At 41.1% G+C, this 23,504-nt stretch overlaps 1 protein-coding gene across 1 annotated transcript; it reads right to left on the reverse strand.

Annotated features, from left to right (window-relative positions):
• Positions 1 to 6,022: 6,022 nt before the first annotated feature.
• Positions 6,023 to 23,013, reverse strand: SLC45A2 (solute carrier family 45 member 2). The gene is made up of 7 exons (XM_005152119.4): positions 22,503 to 23,013; positions 21,229 to 21,405; positions 18,083 to 18,408; positions 13,826 to 13,969; positions 12,261 to 12,384; positions 11,126 to 11,331; positions 6,023 to 8,642 (listed from the first exon to the last, which is right to left on the reverse strand). The coding sequence occupies exons 1-7, from the start codon at positions 22,993 to 22,995 to the stop codon at positions 8,418 to 8,420; spliced, it is 1,695 nt and encodes a 564-aa protein (XP_005152176.4). The 5' UTR covers positions 22,996 to 23,013; the 3' UTR covers positions 6,023 to 8,417.
• Positions 23,014 to 23,504: the final 491 nt, after the last annotated feature.

A 23,504-nucleotide genomic window follows, 5' to 3' on the forward strand; every position in this document is an offset into this window, starting at 1 on the left:
GTGAGCTTGACTGAAACTGACAACCATCAGATTTAAAGAGTCATGATTAGCAGCACAAAGTCCAGCTAAAGGGCAATGATGAGCAGTGTGTCCCAGAGACCAATAGTGTAGCCTGACCTGTTCAACATCTTCATTAGGGAACTGAATGAGGGGACAGAGTGCATCCTCAGCATGTCTGCAAAAGATGGAGGAGTGACTGATACAGCAGAGGGTTGTGCCATTATTCAGAGGGTCACTGATGGGCTGACAGGAACCCCAGACAGCTGAACAAAGGGAAATGCGAATTCCTGCACCTGAGGGTGGGTAATCCCAGCACCAGCAGAGGCTGAGTGGCCCAGACTGCTCAGCAGCTTTGCAGAAAAGGACCTGGCGATCCTGGTGGACAGGTTTAACATGAGCCACCAATATGCCCCTGGAGCAAAGGCCAGCAGCATCCTGGCCACATTAAGCAGAGCATTGCCAGCAGATGAAGTGATCCTTCCCCTCTGCTCAGCCTGGTGAGACCACACTTGGGATGCTGTGTCCAGTTCTGGGTTCCCCAGTACAAGAGGCAGGTGAACTCACTTTAGATGCTCCGGTATGCTGGAGGGCATGGAGCATCTGCTGTGTGAGAAGAGGCTGACACAGCTGGGTTTGTTCAGCTTGCAGCTGAGAAGGCTCAGGGGGATTTTATCAATTGTTTAAATGTAAAATGAAAAATCTTTCTTTTTTTTGTTTTTGTTTTGCTTTGTTTTGTTTTGTTTCATTTTTACGGCAAGTGTGGTCAAGCATTTGTTGGAACAAGTCCAGAGGAGGCCCACGAGGATGATCAGGGGACTGCAGCACCTCCCATATGAAGACAGGCTGAGAAAGTTGGGGCTGTTCAGCCTGGAGAAGAGAAGGCTGTGTGGAGACCTCATAGCAGCCTTCCAGTATCTGAAGGGGCCTACAAGGATGCTGCAGAGGGACTGTAGTGATAGGAGAAGGGGTAACATGTTAAAACTTAAACAGGGGAAGTTTAGATTGGGTATAAGGAGGAGGTTTTAGAATTTTTATTAGATATAAAGAGATGTCCCTGCCCATGGCAGGGGGATTGGAACTAGATGATCTTAAGGTCCTTTCCAACCATAACAATTCTATGATTCTATGGACCAGATTGCCTAGAGAGGTTGTGGAGGAGACTCCACCTTTGGAGATGCTCAGCTTCTGACTCAACACAGCCTGACCAGCCTGCCTTAGTGACTATGCTGAGCAGGGGGTTGGACTACATCATTTCCAAAGGCATATTCTGTCCTGTAGTGATTCTGTGATGGCATATAAATAGCTATGAATACCTCTTTGTTTTCTAGTAGAGTGGAATCATAGAATCATAAAATAGTGTTGGAAAGGACATTAAGATCATCTGGTTCCAACCCCCCTGCCATGGGCAGGGACACCTCACACTAAACCATGTTACCCAAGGCTCTGTACAACTTGGCTTTGAATGCCACCAGGCATGGAGCATTCACAACCTCCCTGGGCAACCCATTCCAATGCCTCCCCACCCTCACAGTCAAGAATTTCTTCCTTAGATCCAATCTAAACTTCCCCTGTTGAAGTTTTAACCCGTTACCCCTTCTCCTATCATTACAGTCTCTAATGAAGAGTCCCTCCCCAGCGTTTCTATAGGCCCCCTTCAGATACTGGAAGGCTGAAATGAGGTCTCCATGAAGCCTTCTCTTCTCCAGACTGAACAGCCCCAACTTTCTCAGACTGTCTTCATATGGGAGGTGCTGCAGTCCCCTGATCATCCTCGTGGGCCTCCTCTGGACTTGTTCCAACAGTTCCATGTCCTTTTTATGTTGAGGACACCAGAACTGCACACAATACTCCAAGTGGGCTCTCAGGAGAGCAGAGTAGAGGGGCAGGATCACCTCCTTCGACCTGCTGGTCATGCTCCCTTTGATGCAGCCCAGGATACGTTTGGCTTTCTGGGCTGCAAGCACACACTGAATCCAGCTCATGTTCATTTTCTCATCGAACAACACCCCCAAGTCCTTCTCTGCAGGGCTGCTCTGAATCTCTTCTCTGCCCAGCCTGTAGCTGTGCCTGGGATTGCTCCAACCCAGGTGTAGGACCTTGCACTTGTCATGGTTAAACTTCATGAGGCTGACATCACCCCACCTCACAAGTGTGTCAAGGTCCCTATGGATGGCATTCCTTCCCTCCAGCATATTAACCGAACCACACAGCTTGGTGTCATCAGCAAACTTGCTGAAGGTGCACTCAATCCCACTGTCCATGTCACCAACAAAGATGTTGAACAAGACTGGTCCTAACACCGATCCCTGAGGGACACCACTTATTTCTGTTCTCCAGCCAAACATTGAGCCATTGACCACAATTCTTTGCATACGGCCATCCAGCCAGGTCTTTATCCACTGACTGGTCCACCTATCAGATCGATGTCTCCAATTCGGAGACAAGGGTGTTGTGTGGGACAGTGTCGAACACTTTGCACAAGTCCAGGTAGATGACGTCAACTGCTCCACCCCTGTCCATCAGTTCTGTAGCCCCATCATAGAAGGCCACCAAATTGTTCAGGCAGGTTTTCCCCTTAGTGAAGCCATGCTGGCTGTCACCAAGCACCTTGTTAGTTTTCATGTAGTAGAATTAGCACATCTGTCTTGTTTGTAATTTATTCTGAAAATAACTTCTAAATATTTTATGCTCTCAAACCATATCCTACTGTGTATTTCAAATAATTTCTTGTATATTTATGGTCATAAACAGTTTTTAAAAAAGTTTTGACTGCTTCTTATTTCAGCTGAAAGAGCTGAGAAGGCTCAGAGGAAATACACTTTTCCTTTTGCCCATTAAAAGATATTTCCTGCTGAATTCCAGTCCCTTACTCATATGCAAATCCAGTGACTCATGTAGAGGTAGAGAGCTAGTTGTGTGCTCCTGAACTAAAGGTAACAGGGGTCCTGCATCATCCTACTAGATAACTGCTCAGTCTATAGAGATGATCATAAATAACAAAAAGAAGAATCTTATTTGAATTTTACAGTCAGGACTACATTTTCAGAGACATAGACTTGATAACTTTAATTTTGAACACACTCAATATAAAGTTGTTCCAAATAAAATAATCCAAACCTCAAAATTCCTCTTCAGAAAATACCACTAGCCTTTGACAAGGTGCCATCTCTCTCAGAGGCAATCAGTGTTCTAACATTGCCATACTTTGTAATATTATGGCAATTAAAAATAATTGGGATATATTTGTTAAAATTTCTTATTTGAATCGAGTGCTATGTTGGAATTTCAGCATGTATTACAGGAACAAGTGCTTCAGCCCTTGAAATTACTGAAATCTGATAACTCACAAAATGTATTGCAAGATGGTGTATATTTTTATACATATATATATATAATATTTATATAACACCCCAAACCCCTGATACATTTGCACTTATATTGGGATCTGCCAGCCATACAACACAAAGGCATCTTTGCCAGAACTTTTTCCTCATGTCGTTCCTTAGACCACACAGTTCTACTATTTTCCTCTCTCCTCCTCACCTCAGAACCTAATGAGCAGGGGGTCCCTGAAAGCAAAGGTATCAAAGACTCTAATGCTGCCTATTGTCCTCTGTGCTGTTACCACTGTCCCTGCCTCCCAGTGCACCTGATCTGTTGGGAACCAATGCAACAAAAATTCATCTACTGAACAAATGGAGGATGGCAGCACTACAGGGTTGATGCTTGGCATTAGCACTGAAGGTTTCAAATGTCAGATTCCACCATGGGTTTGATGCTAATCATGTCTTCAGTGGGCACTTACATGTCCACATCAGTGTCTTCACTGGCATTATGCAGCTGGGTTACAGCCACTAAGAAGCAAATTTCCTTTATTGTCTATGCACAAAAAAAAGAGAAATGAACTGCAGATGGACATCACTGCAAGGAAACTTCAGAGTAAGATGAAAGAGAGATTGAGGTTAATTAGAAGGCCTTGCAAGGGAAGGCAGGTCCTACGCCCTGGAGAAATGCTATAATGTCGTTGAACACTGGGGGGCAACCAAGCACCCAGACTTCGGGGAGGAAAGTACTTGATCTTTAGAACGACAGCAGCCCCATTCCGTCTCCTCCTTGGAATAGACACAGCCTTTGACAATTATCCTTTCGAAAAGAGGTTCTTTTTTTATAAAAGGTCACAGATCTCTCTCCTTGAAAATAGCAGGCAGGGTCTGCTTATCTCAGTGTACAGTGCAACCCAGAGAGGAAAGCAGTGAATTTTGTTTTCCCACTACTGCAAGTACCTAACCTGGAGCAACACTAGGCAATACCCTCTGATTTGGGGTCTCTGCATGATGTGAAGTCATTATCTTTAATACACAGCTAAAATACCAGTATATGGGAAGGTAAGAAGTTAATTTCCAAGAAGAAACTTTGGGAGATACAACTGCTCAACATGCCTCGCATACCTAAAGGAACAATGTATGAAACTGAATACACCATAGAAGGCAGCAGAATTACAAATCGCTTTTTGCAGTTTAGTCTTGGTCAAGTGGCCCTGAACACTTGCTGTTTAAATAAACAAAGAAGAAGCAGCTAGGGAATGAGAAATGAATGCTGGAAACTTAGAGGGGAAAGTTTTGGTTTATAGATAATTTTTTATAGCTTTATCATGCCAAAAATAATTTGAAGACATTTTACAGCAAATACTTCCACCCTTTTCCTCCATGAAGCAATCCCTCTACACTTGAGAAATACCTAATGTCATCACTGCATATCTCCCACTTACACCATTCTATGTCATGCTACAGGGACTGGTAGATTAATGGGCACCGGTGCTAAAGCTGAGAGTTCTGCCAAGGCAAAGACACCTGTGATCCATCCTGACTTGTGTAGTTTACCTGGAAACCACAAACCACCCAAGTTGCTTGTTTTCGATGAAGTCAATGAAACCTAATGAGATCTGTGAAAGACAGAATGAACACTGAAAAAAACCCAAATAAGCTACAACCCTTCTCTCAATTGTGATGTTACTGATACTGAAGTTCTTTAAACAAGAGAACTGAAACTTCTTGAAGGGTTTGCTTGCTGGATATGCCTGCTTGGTAAATGGGAGCAAGTGATAGGCATTCATAGGAGAAATAAAAAGGGAAGTATTAAGATAAGGTGGCAGACTTGTTTCCTGCCTTGTTTTATTCAGCCACGACTAGCTCTGTTAAAGTAGGAGGGAAGAGGGACTGGTTATTTCAAGATGTCTTGTCTTGATCTCAATGTATTATTTGCATAAGTATGATATAGAGAAGATCTTCATTTACTTGATGCATTTCGGAATAAAACCAGGTAAGAAAGGTAAGACCCAGGTTAATTCTAACTTCAAAACTCACTGCAATAAAAGCTGGTAATAAGTACAATAACTGATCGTATTGATAGTGTTAAGTCCTGAACCAGTGTAAAAGGACAGAAGAGGTAGGACTTCTTAAATTAGTAGCAATATAGTACAGTTCTTCAATGCCTTTAATAAACGTTTCTATTGTTGAAAGAAATACTTTATCCCTTCTCATGAATCAGTAACATTCTGGAATTTTTTTCAGGAACACCTGAAATACATTTTAGATTTCAGAATGAGCACCACCATATTTTTTTCTGGTTTAAACACTGTTTTTTAAATTGTACCTCGTTTTTTGTCTGCTTGCTATTTTTGACAAAAACCACTTAAGAAAGACATTCTTTTGAAGTCTTAGAAACAAGTATAGGATGTTTTTATGGGGAAATTTCCAAAGCAAAACTGACTTCTGTCCTGTGTTCTCTAGCATGCAGTGAATTTTAAAAGGAGACATCATGAGAAAGATGATAATGTGAGTTCCTGAGACAGTTCTCTCTGAATAAATTTGTAAATAAAAGTATTGATATATATGATGGTGACATCTCTTTTTTCTCTTGTGAATCTTTTTTCAAGATTCACAATTCTTGTTATGCTGCTGCAGATCTTCAGTCACTCAATGGGCCTGAATAAATGCTAGTTTTCTCTGTGTAAGATAGCAGAGAAAGCAGAGATATCACTGACCATTCTAACATTAATGTTCTGATGGTGTTAAACCTCAAAGAAAATATTGACAAAGACATAGGTAAACATTACAAAGTTCCTTTCCCAGCCTCACACTGCAATTGGAGCTTTACAACCTCAGCATCTGTAGCACGGATTTACACAGTGGAGGGCTTGGAGCATCTGCTGTGCAAGGATAAACTGACAGTGCTGGGTTTGTTCAGCATGCAGATAAGAAGGCTCAGGAGGATCTTATCAATATGTGTAAATAGCTGATGGGGGTGGGGGCTAAAGAAGAGGGAACCAGGACTTTCTCAGTGTTGTCCAGTGAATGGACAAGAAGCAATAGGCATAAACTGAAATTAAACAAATTTTATTTAAATGTAGGTGCTTCTAGTCCTGCAGCCCTATAAAACAAGATCACCTCCTCCTTCCTCTATTTTTATGGCTCCACAAAAGCCTCTCTCTTCCCTTAAAAATCCCTTCTCCCAGGAGATACTGAGTTAATGGAAGTTAGTGCATTAACAATGGCATAAAGTGAATTGAGAAGACTTTTCTGAACTTCTTGTGTCTGTCATGGTTATGCTCCAGCCATATCAGTACCTACAAAGTGTTTCAAGCACAGTGCAGAGGCTCAGGCTCTTCCAAGATTTCTCTTCCGTGGATGTGACATTAGATGGGCTCATAAAGGGCCATAAAATTAAAGAAACCATAAAATGTGGCTTCTTCATAAGGCAGGCTAAAGGAGCTGTGAAGAATCATAAGGTTTGCCTGCACTGACAGTGGAGACACAATTGTCATCAGCAAAAGGCATCTGGAGCTTCCATAAGCTTGTTATAATTAATAAGACTTTATCTAGAGGAGATTTTTTTTTCCTTAGAATAAATTACTTGCTCTGCTTTTGAAAACACAGAAAAAGGATGAAGTTGGTGCCTCTCTGCAGAGCCACTTCATGCTCAAATCTAACCATTTATCTGTGGTGTTGTCAGTCTGTATCATGCAGGGCTTCTAAGAGCTGATAAGCTCAACAGTGCATTTGTCTGAACAGTGTTAATTATACACGTGCAACATTTGAAAAACCCAAACAAAGATCATACCTGGCAGCAGTCTTTCTGCATCACCATTCGTTAACAATATTACATTAACATTTGGCTTCATGTGGCTTAGCATGTAACATAGCAAATAAAAATGACAGTTTTGAAGATGGAGGGAGCACAGGATAAATGCAGCATATCACCTTCACAAACACAGGGCTCTCAAAACTCTGCAGAACTATAAAACTAAGTATCAAGCTTCCTATGCAGTTAAATACAAATAACTGGACTTAAGTATCTACTGTACAATCATTTCTGATAATGCTTTGCAGAACTGAATTTATTTACAATATTCTGTAAAGAGCAGATGTCATTTCACTCAAAGCTAGATGTGTGAAGGAAAACAGAAAAAAAGAGAGAGGCTACTTTAAGGCAAGTACTGTCATATCCAATGTCAAGATTTATGTGGCTTATAACCATTCATAAAATTCTTATTTTGGCCAAATTTATTTTTTCAATTATGGTATCAAAGTCAGGAGGCCAGCTTTTTAAGAAGGAAGAAATAGCACCTGTTTCCCATAGATGGATTGTTTAGGTGCCTACACGCGGATCTGCAGACCAGCCTTGGGCAGACATTCATGACAAGCTCCATCAGTACTTTCATTTCATTTATGTAGAAGCAGCAGGATCCAGCATAAAATAATTACTTCACAGTTACGCTTTTAAAAAAACTGGCTTCAGTCTTTTGATATTCCAGTCATCTTGAACACTCAAACTTGCTTTTGACAGTAGCTGGGAATTAATTGATCTTTACTTTTAACATTACTACTAATCATAATGCAATTGCATCCTGCATGGCCTCTGTTTGATCCTCCTGCAGCTTTTGACTACCAGAAGGAATATCCCCAAACTTAAGATACTTGAAAAACAAGATAAATAACAACTTTCTTCCTAGCTGTCTATTTCTACTACTTTTTCAGTTTATGACATACTTTCTCTATTAATTTCCACAAATTCGTAATGAGTTGTCCCGAACCCAGGACAGGAGTTTTGTAATGACTGTTCATGTAGGACATTGAGTTACCATGAGCACACACTGTCATGTGTAATTGTGTGTTCACACACTGAGGTCAGCAGGAATGAAGTAATAAAGCAGTCAAAATATGTTAGATTTAAATCTGAGGCAATAAGCAACCAGTTTTATCCAGTCTCCATTTAGTAAAGCTCTGGAATTGCAATCACTCCAAGGAGGTAAGTGAGGAGGATGTGCAGCAGTATCAGCACAGCAACAGCACCAGTGCTACGGACCCAGAAAGAAAACGCTGCCCTGGGAAGCTTCCTTCCAATCACTTCACATGGTCCTACTCCACATAGTGTACACAAAAAGCAACAAAGCAGCAGCCGATCAGTGCCACCATGGATGCTGAAATCACAGTGACTGTGCTGCCAGCAACACTGACCAAGAGCCCCAGGCACACACCAAGGATGATCTGGGCCAGCTGGACCATGGAGGTGAGAGCAGCACAGTCAATGCCCTTCCCTCGCCCATGCTGTCCAGCTTGCTCCCTGTTCTGCAGCTTTAGGCTCTGCAAATAAGCACAAAACAAAACCCAGAGAAATGAAATGGTGCCGACCACTTGCAGCTCTCAGCCAATGCACTGTCACAAAGCTGAGGTGCAGCAAGAGAAGCCAATAGCTGTCTGCTTCCCTTCTGTTTTTAATACTTGTCCCACAGAGCACACAGAATTCAAACAGAGATAGTACAGGTGCTAATGAGTTTTCCAAGCTCTTCCCAAATTTTCCCATTTCTCCCATCTGCAGTATTTCCCTCTGTCCCTTCTCTCAAGGAATTAAAATTAACCATTTCCTTCAAGTTCAAGTCTATTTGAGGTCTGGAAAACTGACATTTCACAGTACAGGACATCCTACCATGTACAATTTAGCTCCTGCTCTCATGGTTGAAGGAGAGCCTCAAAGCGATGCTATGAGTCATATCATGTCCCATGCACATACAATGCGTAATTCATTATAACAGAGTACTGTGCTTTGAAGTTATAGGCTAAAGCACATAAAGGAGTTCAGTAGTAAAATCTAAATGTAATCTTTTTGCTGGGGGGGGATATTAATCTGAAAATTAAAGTCCAGACTAGGACTCTTCTACACTATCAAAGACCATTTTTAACTACTGATTATCTGTATGTCTGCTATGTTATACACAGCAGACAAAAAAGCTTAGTTCATTATGTCTTCTGGTATCCAAACAATCTTGACCATTAGGATGCTTTTTTGTTTTTCATGACACCTCTTACATTGCCTTTTAGCTGCTACCACATAAAGCTCGGAAGTACTGAAGACAGTCTCTTCCAAATCCAGTAGACGAAACTGAATCTGGGTAATAGGGAAGAGCAGCATGGAATAGGAATTGGAATGTCAGCATTAAACAGCCCAGCACATTATTCTGGTAAAATGCATAGTGACAGAAAATGCCTGCTCTTTGTTCTGGAGTGACACAGTCCTTATACCTAAAATATTTCCAGTTTCAGACACATTTTTTTGTTGAATGATACCTATTTTGCTGGGCTGTGCCCAGTGCTCAAAGTGCTAGGAGTTCTGACTGTAGTATATGAATGTGTAAATGAATGCAGTCTTGCAGTTAATGTTGCCTCTTTATTTTTCCTGTCTATCTTGTACATGATGGAAAATATGAGCTAAAGCTAATTCTGTTGTAGAATTATAGAATATATATATAGAATATATATCGTTTATATATATAGAATTGTATATCATTTAACACATGGCATAGCAAGTACCCTACTCCAAATAAGGACCAATTGGTTGTCCTACAAGCAACATTTGAATATATTAGCCAATTAAATACAAAGTCCATGCAGACTTCAGTGTATTTTATTTCACTTCTGTCTTGGAAAAGCTCTGAATCAGAATTTTGCCTTTATTCCCTCTCTCATAGCTGGCTGCCCAAAGGTTAGGGTTGTGATCTCACCCTGAACTGCAGTCATTGCCTGTCCTTTGTTATATCCTTCTAAAACTCTACATCATATAATTTTCTTTTGGAAGGAACAGAGAAATGAACTGAAAACTTAGGACTCAGATCTATGCAATTTTCAGTCACATCGAGGCATCCTCCTGTGATGCTTCCAATAGAATAATTCAGAGTTTTCTTCCATTCATCCTTCAGATGGTGATGCTTAGCAGTTGTACAGAACAGTAGGGCTTGTTCTCAAGGACTTGATCCAGCCCTGAGCTGGTCTCAGCTGTTACTATGTTGTTTTTCAACAGTTCAACACTTTCTTTATTAATTTTGTTGAATGTCCCCAGACAGAATGAGAACTTTTCCTAAGTCCTCCCAACTCCTTAATCCTTCTCATTTCCAGCTTTCTCACTAACTTAAGAGACTTGAGAGAACTTTTCTGTTAAAGAGCTTTACAAGATGTGAAGATCCTGCTGTGCCCAGAAACGTAATACAAGGAATGCAAGCTTTTCCAGATTTTCCTTGGAAACAGTATTTTATGCTGTAGAGGATCAAAAATCAATTCCTGACATTTAGAGAGATAATGAGAATGTGGTATATAATTTAATACTGAGCTATATAAAACTGTACTTGAATTTCACATCTTTATTAGCTAACAGCTTTTGTAACACTTTGCAGTTAATTAAAAATGCTTCCAGCCTTTACAGTGTAGTTATCAACCTTAGGAATGCAGAAGTCACCTCCTCAACTGATACAGATGGAAGGAGGGATATAAGGAAGGTAACATTTGAAGGCAGCACAAGTGGAGCCTTGTTATCTGCTTACTGCCTAAACTCACGCTATTGGCTTTGTTTCAGTTCTGAGGATACATAATGATCTGTCTCACTGCAGGACTGTTTAGAGAGTTTGGAGCTGGAGCTTTACTTCTCTCTGTCAGAAACTTTCCATTCATAATGTGTGTCATTATAGTTTGAAATTAAAATCAAACGCTGCTCACCAGTTCTATCCTGTTTTCTCCCAAAATAGACTAAACAGACCCAGACGCATATAAACTTATTCTTCCTTAGACATTGAACTCACCTCTTCTTCCCTGTGATACTCTGCAATGAGGTGGAATGGCACTGTATACAGAGTGCTGGACATGATGCCAAAGAGGGAACATAGAGCCAGAGTGGAATAGACATTGGGAAACAAGCCAATTAATCCAGTACCCAATCCAAAAAGTAGGTATCCGATGAAATAAAGTCCCTTTAATCCTAGGTGTGGCAGGAGAATTTTCTGTATGTCTGCAAAAAGAAAGTGAAAATGCTGATAAAACAAAACAGGTCACATTTAATCAGGAAATTCCTTTAGGGGGTTTTATTTTGTAAAATGGAATGAAGGACATAATCTTACTCATTCTGGAAACTGCCTCAAATTACTGTAGGTATAAACTTGCCAAAGAATATTTGCTCACTCTAGGGATAGTCTTATTCTGACATAGCCAACTCCAGAGAAGTAGTTAACAACCATTCTGGAATAACTGCATGCATTGACAACCTCAGACATTTCCACTGTTTGATTATAATGTGCACATTTGGCATCAAACTCTGTCTGACCTGAGAAAGATGCTACAGAAATGCCTGTAGTTAGGCTCCAAAGGCAAAAAGCTTTCCCTCAAACCTCTTTCAAATATGCAGTTCAGCCCTCTCAAAGTTACTCAATTGAGTTCTCAGATCGCAAGTTTAATCCCTCTTAAGAGCTACAGTGAAAGATATCTGTGGAACTGTGCTAGCATGTTTACACATAATTTTGAAGACCAAGGTTCATGCTTCTGGCAAGAATTTCTACTGCATTCTCAAAGACTTACTTTATGAGGAAGGCAGATGGGGAGACGCCACAAGGGCCTTCAAGAACCTACAGCTACAGCACTACTATGTGCCAGAGCATCTCAAAGTAATGCCCATGGCATCCATTTTAGTCTGGCACTTAACTTCCATGTGATTTTCAGTATTCAGGGTCTGAACATGCAGAACAATGCCTTCTCCCAAAGTGGGCCCTCATCACAATGTCAAGAACCACATTAAGATATGAGTGTCTAACAATGCTTCTCAAAGTTTTAATGTGGGAATAAAACAGTTAATTTGACATCACATTATTTTTTCAAACAATGGCAAACAGCAAACAGTTAAAAATTATTTCAAAACAGTGTTGGAGTGCATTGCTGGGTACTTACAAGAATAGGCTGATGAAGAAATTGCATTGATGCACAGCCCCCAGCATCCCATTTCTACTCCTTTTCTGTAGGAAAGGTAAAGTGTGGAGTTATGAGGAGCATAGGGACTACCGTGGTATACAACCTGAAAGAGACCACAAAGATCACAGAAGGCAAGGATGACTGCATGTATATAATACTTCCTTCTTAAGGGAACAGGGTGGCCAACACAGGGCCTCATCCGTGTTTGGTGAGAGAGTTGGCACCCACGAAATCAATTAAGCAATGCCTTAGCCATCCCTTCACAGCTCTCCAGGTTTCACACTGATTTCTCCCAGATTGTCACATCACAGGCTTCTCCATGTTTCTTATTCTTTGCCTTTTCCTGGACTGTCTAGTCTACACTGGTTCTTTTGCACTTTTTCTTTGGCTGCATTTCTTTGGTTCCATTTCCCACTCTTCTTCTAGCTCCAACGGTGCCTTCTTGCCTGTCCTGGATTCAGCTGTAACAGTTATTTTTCTCCTTCTTAGTAGCTGGTGCAATGCTGTGTTTCAGCTTTAGTCTAGGAACAATGCTTGATAACATACCAATGTTTTAATTGTTGCTAGATACCACAACATTGCATTATCCTGACCCTAATTTATCTACAACTGGGCTTTTGTTTTCTCTTTTAGGCTTACCCCAACACACTCATTTTTCTACCCAGTAATTGTCTCATTCAGTTCCTTATCTAGGCAAGCAAAACTTTTTCTTTCACTTGTTCATATGCACTGCAGGAAAACACAAAACAAAACCGAAACCAACAAGCCTTCCTCTTGCCAACAGAGACAATAAAAAGGCAATGAAATGGGAATACTGTGTGTAAAGCACAGGGGAAAAAAAGGCAGTGGCAATGAGAAGATTTGTGCCAGGAACATATTTGTACCCTGGAAGAAAGGAGGCAGACAGGATCATATAGACTAGAATCACAGGCAGGGACATACAGTCTTACTGCCTGGGAATGATGCAGAAAAGGGAGCACTGGGTATCATGAAGACAACTTCTGGCAGAGGAGGCTCAGGGAAAGGTTTAACAAGGTGTGCCAGGGACAGCCAAATTGAAGGAGACAAGAGGTTTCAGCTACAAAGCAGCTTACTGTGTACAAGGAGCTGCAATCAGAGGCCGAGGCTGTGGAGGTTGCAGTGCAAGTAAACACATAGTGCCCACAGTGCCCACACCAGGCCAAGGCTGGCAACACGAGAACAACACCAGCAGTACTTTAGTTAGGAAATCTGCCCACTCCAGAGCAGCTCCAAAGCCAAAAGCAGAGAATGGATGTGTTTGGAACAGCTCATTTGGAACAGTTAAATAAACACAAATAGCTTTACAAATGCCAAAAGGTCTTCCTCAAAGATCCAACTGGCTGGTTCAGAATGGGGGGTCTGAGATCAATTAGCTGTTTCACAAAACTCCTGTTGAGCCACCCAGATGCAAGTGGGTCTGCCACCACTGCCACTTCCTCAGAATTATAACACTGTCTCATTTCCTTACAGTGGAGGAGAAGATGCTAAGAAGAAAGAGAAGTGAGAGGATTTTACAATTTTACCTGTCCCATGAAATCCGTGAAGAAGAGCATGTTGGACAGGAAAGCCATCCATCCAAAGAGGTGGCTCACACACAGACACCGATAGTGGGATGGCATGTTCAAAAGGGTCTTCAAGAGAGATTTAAGGGTCATCCGCCTTTGATCCTGAAAACAAGTGTTTAACAATAATACTGTGTTATTGCCCTGAAGGCTAATAAAATAGCTGACAGCAAATGGAGATGTCCTTGACATCTTTTCATTGGTAAACTTCCAAAGATTTTTATTCTCTGCTAGGAACAGTTGCTTGGGTACTGAAAGCCCTTCAATATAAATTTGATTTGTAGAGCCCTTGCCTAGTAAAGCCATCTAAACAATTCACAAAGACTCTGAGAGAGATGAGGGATATCAGCAAAGATGTAACATTTCTTGCTGTAGGATACTGAGTGGGATTATTATTTACCTGTAGAGCCAAGTGAAAATTTTCTGCCAAAACAAATCAATGGAGTTTAAAAAAAAAGAAAAAGACCAAAAACCACAAACCCCCAAAACAAACAAAAAAACCCCAAAACAAACAAAAATGAAACCAGAAACAAAAATACAGAGACCATCAAATTTACAGCGAAAATTTAAAGCTGACACAGAAAAAAATGAAACTCAAAATACTTCCTGAGAATTAAAAATTATGAGCCATGGAATACACAATTTCTGAGACCTCGTTCCCATTCCATTGCCCAGAAAACTTCACCTATTCTGGCATATGATGAGATTTCCACTGTGCACTGTCCTCCCCTCCGTGAAGCAGGGAGAGACTGATACATCACAGGAGACGCAGCACCACTCAGAATCCTAGCTCCTAGAGAACGTGAGCTCCAGCACCTGAAGACCTCATCCCACAGCAGAAATAAGTAATTCTAAAATCAAAATGTTATTGGTGCTGGTTAACAAATCCCACTGATGGGGAAAACCAAAGTATCTCATCACTTTTAATGCCCAGCCTTATCTCCCTCCTCCTTGTTCGGGTCCTGTGCCCAGAGCCCTCTCTCAGTACCTTTTCCAGTCACATTCATCACACCATTTGTATTACTTCAGTTTTTTTTAGTACTGTAGGTGTGTTTGATGTCAGGCATTTGTGACATATAATTTCTACTGCTGTAAAGCTCCTCATGGCTCTTTGCTTTCAGAGAAAAGAAAAGATATTATCCGTGCATGATAGAACACTTCCAATTTCCCTTAGTGATGTTTGGAGGCAAAAGTGTTGGGAGAGATGATAAGGGAAATGTGAAAGAATTGTAAAAGTTACGTTCATTACTGTTAAGATGAATTTTGTCTTCAATTTGCCATAAGATAATGGCTTTTTTTTTTCATTTTTTCCATCAATGTTCTACTTTTCATAATTCTGCTCTCCTTTGAACTAGGTTATGCTGTGAGCTACTCTATGAATAATCAGCACATACAAAGTTGGAAATTACTTGCTCCACTGGGAGATTTCTAATCCTCACAGGAATGACAAAATTCTAGTCACTGACTTTCGCCTTGAATGGCATATTGTCCAAATCCCTTGGAATTTCTCTTGGCATCACTGTCCCTTTTAAAATGAGAAAGCTTTCTATTCTTCTACATTGTCAAAAACCAGCAAAAAGAAGAAAAATCCATGTTGACTCACTAATGTTATTTCAAAGTAATTACTATCATGTGACTTGGATTACTTAATTCATTCAGCTTTTCCACACAGTTCTTTAAAACAGCCTTTGCAATCAAAGTGTTAAGTACAGGGAACTAAAAAAGGATACTGCTGTAATTACAAACAATAATTTGACAGCTAGGTGAAATGCTTGCTTTCTATTTAGGTGTTTTAGAGAGTAGAAATGGAATCAGAAAAGTTTAGTGCACATATTCAGTACACAACAACACACAAACCCCACACTAATTTAAATGGCATGCTGAAGTTTGCCTCCATATGAGTATCTTATCCTGCAAAAGCTCACAATAATAACTTATTTTCTGTATAAAATCACTACATCTCAAGTCCTAAGATGGTTCCTAAGGGATACAGAGGAATCAATGTAACTTGGGTCTTATGTCAGTAGATCCTGAGTAATCTGGCACTATACTAAAGAACAAAAGTCTAATCACTTTGGATGTCTGCTCATACTGTAACAGGTCAAATCTCATTAATAATCATGCTAATTACAGCTAATAGCTACATTAGCATGTAAGAGCACAGCTCTTAATTTAGAAGATACAGGGCTGTGATGCCTGCAGCAAAAAAAGAGACACAGAAAAGCAGGAAGCCAAACCATTTCTTCAAGGAAGCAATTATAGTAATGAATGGACTCACAAAACATGTACCACAAGAGACAGACCATTAAGCCAGTGAATGTCTAGGATATGAATATGCCCAGGCACAGCAAAGAAACATGAGACAGATAAAAGCACTTTGATCCTCTCTCAGTCTGCCCAGCTAAGAATACAAAGAGGAGGGCAATGGCACAAGCTTGTCACAGTGGACACCAGAGCTTTACCTTGGGTGTCAGATGCTACTGATTCAGTGGAATTAGTTCTTGCCAAAGTAGAAGCTCCCCCCTTGCTTCCACTGCATCTGCTCTCTTTTCATCATTTACCTTCCTTTCTTTAGAGCCCACAAGGGCCAAGCAGTCAATGGCACTCAGCTTCTCTGACAATTTGGAGGGTGCTCGGAGTGAGCAGTGCTAGTGAAGAATGCTCAAGGTAGCCTATGGTGTGGAAACAGCTGAGACCTCATAGCAGCCTTCCATTATCTGAAGGGGGCCTACAGGGATGCTGGTGAGGGACAATTCATTAGGGACTGCAGTGATAGGACAAGGGGTAACGGGTTGAAACTTAAACAGCAGAGGTTTAGACTGGATATAAGGAAGAAATTCTTTACTGTTAGGGTGGTGAGGTATTGGAATGGGTTGCCCAGGGAGGTTGTGAATTCTCCATCCCTGGCAGTGTTCAAGGCCAGGCTGGACAGAGCCTTGGGTGACATGGTTTAGTGTGAGGTGTCCCTGCCCATGGCAGGGGGGTTGGAACTGGATGATCTTAAGGTCCTTTCCAACCCTAACTATTCTATGATTCTATGATCCTATGTGCTAGCCATGTTCTCCCCCAGACTGTTGCTTTGCTGTCTACTGCTCTCTGTCTTTGTCATTCTCACCAGTCAGTGCTCATCTTCTATTTTCCCTTTGTTTCACATCTGGTGAAGTGTTTTGATATGAGTTAGGAAAAGTAAGTGTTATTATAATAAAAATGATAAATAGTAATAGGTAATGAATCACTTTTATTTGTAGCTAAAACTTGAGTTCAGGTTTCTAACTTATAACCATCTGCACAGTCTCAATATTTTTTTTACCCAATTTATCAAGACCTAACAGGGATAGATACACATGAGGCCAAGAGATCAGAAGTAAAATTAAAACAGCAGAACTCTTTCATCACTTATAGAAGCCAGTGAGGATTCCTAGCACTAAAAGTCATTAACAAAACAGTAAAAATGATCATCTGTTCCCAAGACCATTCTAGAAGTGTGCTCTCCAGGTATTTTTGGGGTAGATTCACCTTTTCCTAGCTGCCTTAGATTGAAGCACCTCTCATAAAAATGCAGCAGAATCAAGTAACAGTGATGATATGAAAGTACTCACTATTCTCTTTCACCTGAAAGTTCTGACAAAGACAGAGCTAACAACATAACTTCAAAATAAAACTAAACCTCTTGAAGTGAGGTAGCATTGCTGTAAAAGTGACAATTTTAAACACAATACTGACAAACTACTGTCAATAAATCCTCAATGATGTGCTAGGCAGCAGCAAACCCATTTGCGAGACCAGGGAACAAACACCTCACATGTGCTACATGTGAAAGTATGTGGACTTCAGTGGGAGCTACAGACTTATACCAAAGATTCATGGTCTTTAGTCTTTGCCCAAAATTTGATACTAATTCTATAACATTTAAAGGTCAAAGTAGATCCTTTTGACAAAATTCACGAGCGATGCTGAAACAGAGCAGAAACCTGAATCTGGTTCTCCCTCATCCCTTCCATCAGGCCTAGCCTGCCTTGTACCTCTTGCTGGAAATACTTCATAACTTAAAAACCGATATATAAAGAGAAAAGAAAGCAGGCTTTATCCTGATCCAGTATCCTGATGGAGGATTATTTCTATGTGTGTGTGGAAAAAGAGTCGGTATATTAATTTCAGTTAGATTAAAGGGTTCCAGAGATACAATGAAATGGCTTACAAAATCACCCCTGCACTTACCCCTGTATCTGAAGTAATAGCACATTTCTCTGGTTTAGCTTCAGCCTTTATTTCCATACATGTTGATTTTAAGTAACCATTCTTGATTTCTTCCTCTATGGAGCTATATTTATAGGATTCAGCCACATCCAACAAGAACTTTGACTCCTCGTTTTCATATCTGAGTGGAACTTCTGGAATACTGCGCAGATGTACAGCAAGGCAGATCAGCAAAACCAAGGCTGCGAAGAAGAAAATCACCTGGAATTCCGACGTCAAGGAATAGCCCAGCATAATCTGCCCCCAGTCCACAGCACCTGTCAGGTAACCCAGGGCTCCTCCCAAACCTACGAGGGTGGGAAAAAAGGAGAAAAAAGGTCCACCAGCATTGGTAAAACAAACAAATAGTACACAGTACTCTCAACATATGATCCCCTCTAGAACTGGCAGAATAATCACTCTTCAGATGTTAATCACAAGAAACAGGAATACTGAGCTAACCACATACATGATGTAATTACCAAATAGCTCTTGAGAAATCTCAGCTCTGGAGCACAGAACTCTCAAAACAGTGCCTGAAGAAACAGCAACATGGACCTCCATCTCCTTTCTTGACTCTTCAAAGTTTCTTTCTTTGAAACAGTGAGTTTATAAAATTCTACTGAAAATTTATGCTAAAAGAGCTCACGAAAAAACCCAAACATTTTTAAATTATATCAAGACTATCCATAGTTCAGACTTGTAAAATGTTTTTTTACAGAGGTGAATCTAAACAGAAATAGTCTCTCCATGTAAGTATTTCATAAAAGAAATATAACTAAAAGCGTTGTTTTGTAGTTATCAAAATCCAAGTACCTCACCATGCAGAAGACAAAACTAATAAAATACAAACGTGTAATTCCATTTACTGATTTTCTCAGAAATGTTATGACAAAAGCTGAAATGAGAATGCTGCCTTGTGTCTTGAGGCTAATAAAACTAGCGCTCAGTCTGGTTGTTTTTATGATTCTTTCATTTTGTTCCTTTTGTGCTCACCCAGTTTCAGAAGCATAAGAAAGCATACACTGTTACATATAGAACAGAGCTCTGGCAGGGAAAGCAGCTCTGTAGTGTTGTGACACCCTTTTAACCAGGTGGCTCTGCAGGTCATGGGAGTTAAGCAGGATAGAAGCATTTGAAGGACTTACTGGAAGCCTTTCTATTCTGCTTAGGAGAACTGAAGACAACGTATGGCAGAACCATTCTGTCTAACAAAAAGCAACAGAACCTACATTTGCTTCACTTGCAAAACCTGTGAATTTTATTTCATTCTGGACTTTCTGTACTTTTTTCCCTCTTGGGTGTAGTTATGGCCCTTCTTCATCGTGTCCTGCATTTTACAGGGGACTGTATCCTTGCTTGTTCTCACAAAGAACTATTAAATTGTCAATAACTTTTTGAAAGAAACCTACACAAATGTTTGCACAGAGCTAATGTTTGATGGTTGATGTTGTCTTTGCATGCTGTTTTGACAGAAAATGATCATGACATTGGAATGCAGTCTGAGTGTTGTGTGTTGGATATGCAGGCTCTTCCTTCCATGTCTCAGTGGTCTTAAGTTTCATAACTGCAAAGCTACAGAGTTTCATGTTCAAACTTTAAATTGAAGACAAATTGGAGAGCAAGATCTTGAAAATGTGTAGTACAAAAAGATGGAACTAAATCAGGGAAACAAAATAATAGCTAAAATGAAAGCTAGAAAAGAAATGAGAAGATTGCTGTCTGTGTCTAGTAGGGGTAGAACAAGGAATGATAAATGTAAATTGTAGGGAATGGTTATTAAGATTAGATTTTAGAGAAAACTGTTTAACAACAGGCCAGTGAAGTGCTGGAACCGATTGCCTTGGAAGGGCTGCAGAACCCCTTTTGAGGGAAGGTTTCAAGAACAGGGTAGGTAATTACCCATAAGGTAGAGGGCACAGGGTGCTGGACCAAATAATGCAATCTGTTCCAGTCTTTTTTGGTGTTATTTGTCCCACATCCCTTTTCACAGCTCAGTATACAAATGAATCAGCTAAATCTGTGGCTACAAATGTGGAATCAAGCCTTTTTCCTATCATCCAAGGAAAAATTGCAACCATTGTTCTGCCAACGGGAAGAATGTACATAGGGACTGACTCCCCTCCCTGTCCAAACAAGTGATTGTGGAAAATCTGATCTGTCAGTTTCCAGTGGATAATACTGATTTAATTCCATGTGGCTTTAAGGTTCCCTTATAATCTGTGTTCCTGGACATAGCTATTTTAAATGCCCAATGTCAATAGTTACTACACCTCCCTCCTCAACTACAGTAACTGTCCCTGAATCTACATGCCTCTGCCCTTGCGTTGGCTCAATAGGCATAAAAATGCGCATCAGCACAGATTGCATGACTTCTCAGCCAGTCTGCTTTTTGTCTGCTCCTTTTACAGTGACTGCTTTCAAGACATGGCTGAAAGTGCCTCCTGATTCACATTACAGGTACGCAGCCTTATGTCTTCCCTGTGCATCTTCTCAACACAGATGTAGTGCAGAAGGTTTCCTGCCATAACTCAGCAACATTTCAAACATGTATAAAGGCAAACAAAGCTCTCATTTCATATGCAAAACCCTGCACTGAGCCAGTTAGATGTATTTTGTGGAAGTTGCGAAGTTCTGAATTTTACACAGAATTCCTATTTCTATACAGGAAGGCACATACTGGAGCACTGCTGAAGAACGGAAATCAACTGTTCTGGTTTGTGCAGCTCTTGCTCTATGTCACATTCCAAGTCAAAAATGTTATTCTTAAGTGCTATGGCAAGGAAACAAGTTACATCCCTTTTCACTTCACCAAAAACTTGACAAAAATCAGAACTAGATGAACAAACGCTACTTCACTTTTTAAAATACCTAATTGCTCTTACTTAAATCACGGTAATGTTGCTGTAAATGTTTATGCCTGCAGCCTTCTGCAGCAGAGTTCCTGTAGCAGCAATCACAAGTCCTGTTGTCTGGAGCAGTGAAAACTCAGCAACAAAAGACTCGTGACTGAAGCGCGGGATCAGATGACCAGTTCATTCAATATTAGAAACACAGGGAGGATAAAATCCATGCAATTACCTTCCCCTCGTTTGAGAAGGAGGGAGGGAAAGAAGGGATCTGAGTACCTGTGAGGAGGGCGTGGTAATGCAGACCTTTCTCTTTATCCTCATGACAGCAGACATCAAATAAATATGCTTTGATGGGGCCGTCAATAAAATCAGCTGCAAAATCAAAAAGCACTACTCCCAGCATGGTAATGATTATTGCCCATGTCTGCTGCTTTTGTCTCTCACCGATGAAAGCTACAAAAAGAAAAACACCCTCATTCTGACAGCAACAGTGCCATGTTCTGCAAAAACACATTTTATCTTTCCCAGTACTTCCAAATCTAAACAACGCTTAGCTACGCAAAAGAGGTTTTGTGTTGATACCAGAATCCCATCAGAGAAGTAGGATAACTGAGTCTGCAGTGCTGAGCTGTGCTGGGTTGACTTTCTACTTTGAGTCAGCACAAAGTCAGGGTACCCCAAGCTCCACAATCAAGAGCATCACTAGCCTTAATCTACTCCTTTGCATCTCCATGGCATGCTCTGGTAGACTAGCACACATGCATTTTGCAGTCCTTCTTTGCTTCATTCCATTGGTCCCACCCTTCCATCATTGTAGATAAACAAGGATTGGCTGTAACTCTTTGGGCAGATGAATACAAGTTTATTCAACACCAGTGATTATCAGGAAGAGATAATAGATCAGTCTACATAAACATACACCTCCCCCCTCTGTCAAGTCATAGTGATAGCAACAGCTTTCCATCAAGACTTTGAGAACTACATAGCAAGCTGAATACAACAGCATCTAGGGATGTCATTCCTGTTCGATTTTGCACATTCCAGGGGCAACATGGTTTCCAAGCAATTTCAAATTTCTATAATTCGCCAGCATAACATAGTTCTGAGTCAAGCCACTGCTCCAGTAATTAAAGATATGTATTTTAAATGGTCACCCATCTAAAACAGGGATTAAAAGTTATTCAGCTTGAATTAGTATTATGTCACACAGACAATATTTATTGCTTAATTTAACAAAGTAGATTTAAACTCATAAAAACTTTTCTGGGCCTAAGCAGTGCTCTACTTATATGAACAGATCAGACCACCACACCAACATGCAACATACCGTAATCACATGCACAAACTACAGAACACTATGTACAGAGTACTTAACACACAGTGTTGCAATTCAACACATATTAAGATTTTAGTGTTCCCCAGCTCCTTCTATGCAGCTGAGCAACACTGTACCCAATTTTAACAGGAGAAAAAAAGGAACCCCTTTTCTTTCTGTTTCAAAAGGCTAGGATGAGTTTTGTCTGTCAGCACATTGTATGCCCCTCACTCACCTGAGATCATCATGTCCCCATTGAGGTACAAAGCCATGCCTAACAGCATTATGATGCCCAGACCCAGAATGTAAGGTCGCCTCCTGCCCCAGCTACAGGTGCAGTGATCACTGGCTGAACCTACCACGGGCTGCAGCATGAAGCCCAGGATAGGGCTGATGAGCCACACCAGGCTGTAGAGGCTCTTGGGCAGCCCTACACTGAGCAGCACCGGCGTGACAAAGGCGGCCTCCACGGCATAGCAGAACTCCCGGCCGAACATCACCATGCTGTGCATGACCAGCCTTCCCACCGCTCGCTTCCCTGGCACCACGGCTCCAGTCCTCCTCACAGACTGCAGCAGAGCCTCCTCTTCTTTGGTGCTATCCATGTCGGCCTTGGCCACCTCAAAACGGGGTAGAAACTCTCTTCTGTGAAGGTGATTGCCCTGGCTATGTGCGGCACGCTGGCAAGTCAGTGCTGCCCGCTCTGGCTGACATGGAGCCCAGGTCATATGCTGGGTGGGATCAGCCTGTGCTGGGGGAGGGACTCACATATTTTCATGGCTCTGTGATCACAAGTTATGCGAGGAAGGGGGCGGGGAGATGTGTTAACTTGAGCAGATCTGAGCTCTTGGGCATCTGCAAAGCTCCCAGCTATCCACAACTAATTACTGTTTAAGCATGAAACACACATATAATGGAAACACACATCACGCGGGAAAGGCGCAGGATTAGCCTGCCACAAAGCTATTCCTCGCTGCTGTTAAGACAGTGATGCCAAGAATACAGAACCCTCATCTCTCCGTTACACAAACATGAACACCAACCAGAGTTCCGGTTTCCTGTGGATTGAACAGGGTGGCAAAAATCTAGAAGATGTGTCCAGGTAAGGATTTCAATGGACTTCATGTAGATAAGGAAGTGAACCTACCTACTGCCCTGGAGTGTGACACATAAAAAGCATAACAGGTGTCTGTCAAACAGCAACTGGCTGTTATTTTTGTGTACATGCAGTGTGTCA

The sequence above is a fragment of the Melopsittacus undulatus genome, chromosome Z (genome assembly GCF_012275295.1).
Source record: "Melopsittacus undulatus isolate bMelUnd1 chromosome Z, bMelUnd1.mat.Z, whole genome shotgun sequence".
Lineage (NCBI taxonomy): Eukaryota > Metazoa > Chordata > Aves > Psittaciformes > Psittaculidae > Melopsittacus > Melopsittacus undulatus.

Coding starts and splice junctions, on each gene's coding strand:
- SLC45A2 (XM_005152119.4), bottom strand. CDS start 22,995: ATGACCTGGGCTCCATGTCAGCCAGAGCGGGCAGCACTGACTTGCCAG. Junction 12,385..13,825: donor TCACGGATTTCATGGGACAG/GTAAAATTGTAA, acceptor GGTCTCTTTCAG/GTTGTATACCACGGTAGTCC. Junction 11,332..12,260: donor TTCTTCATCAGCCTATTCTT/GTAAGTACCCAG, acceptor TTCTTTTTGCAG/ACATACAGAAAATTCTCCTG.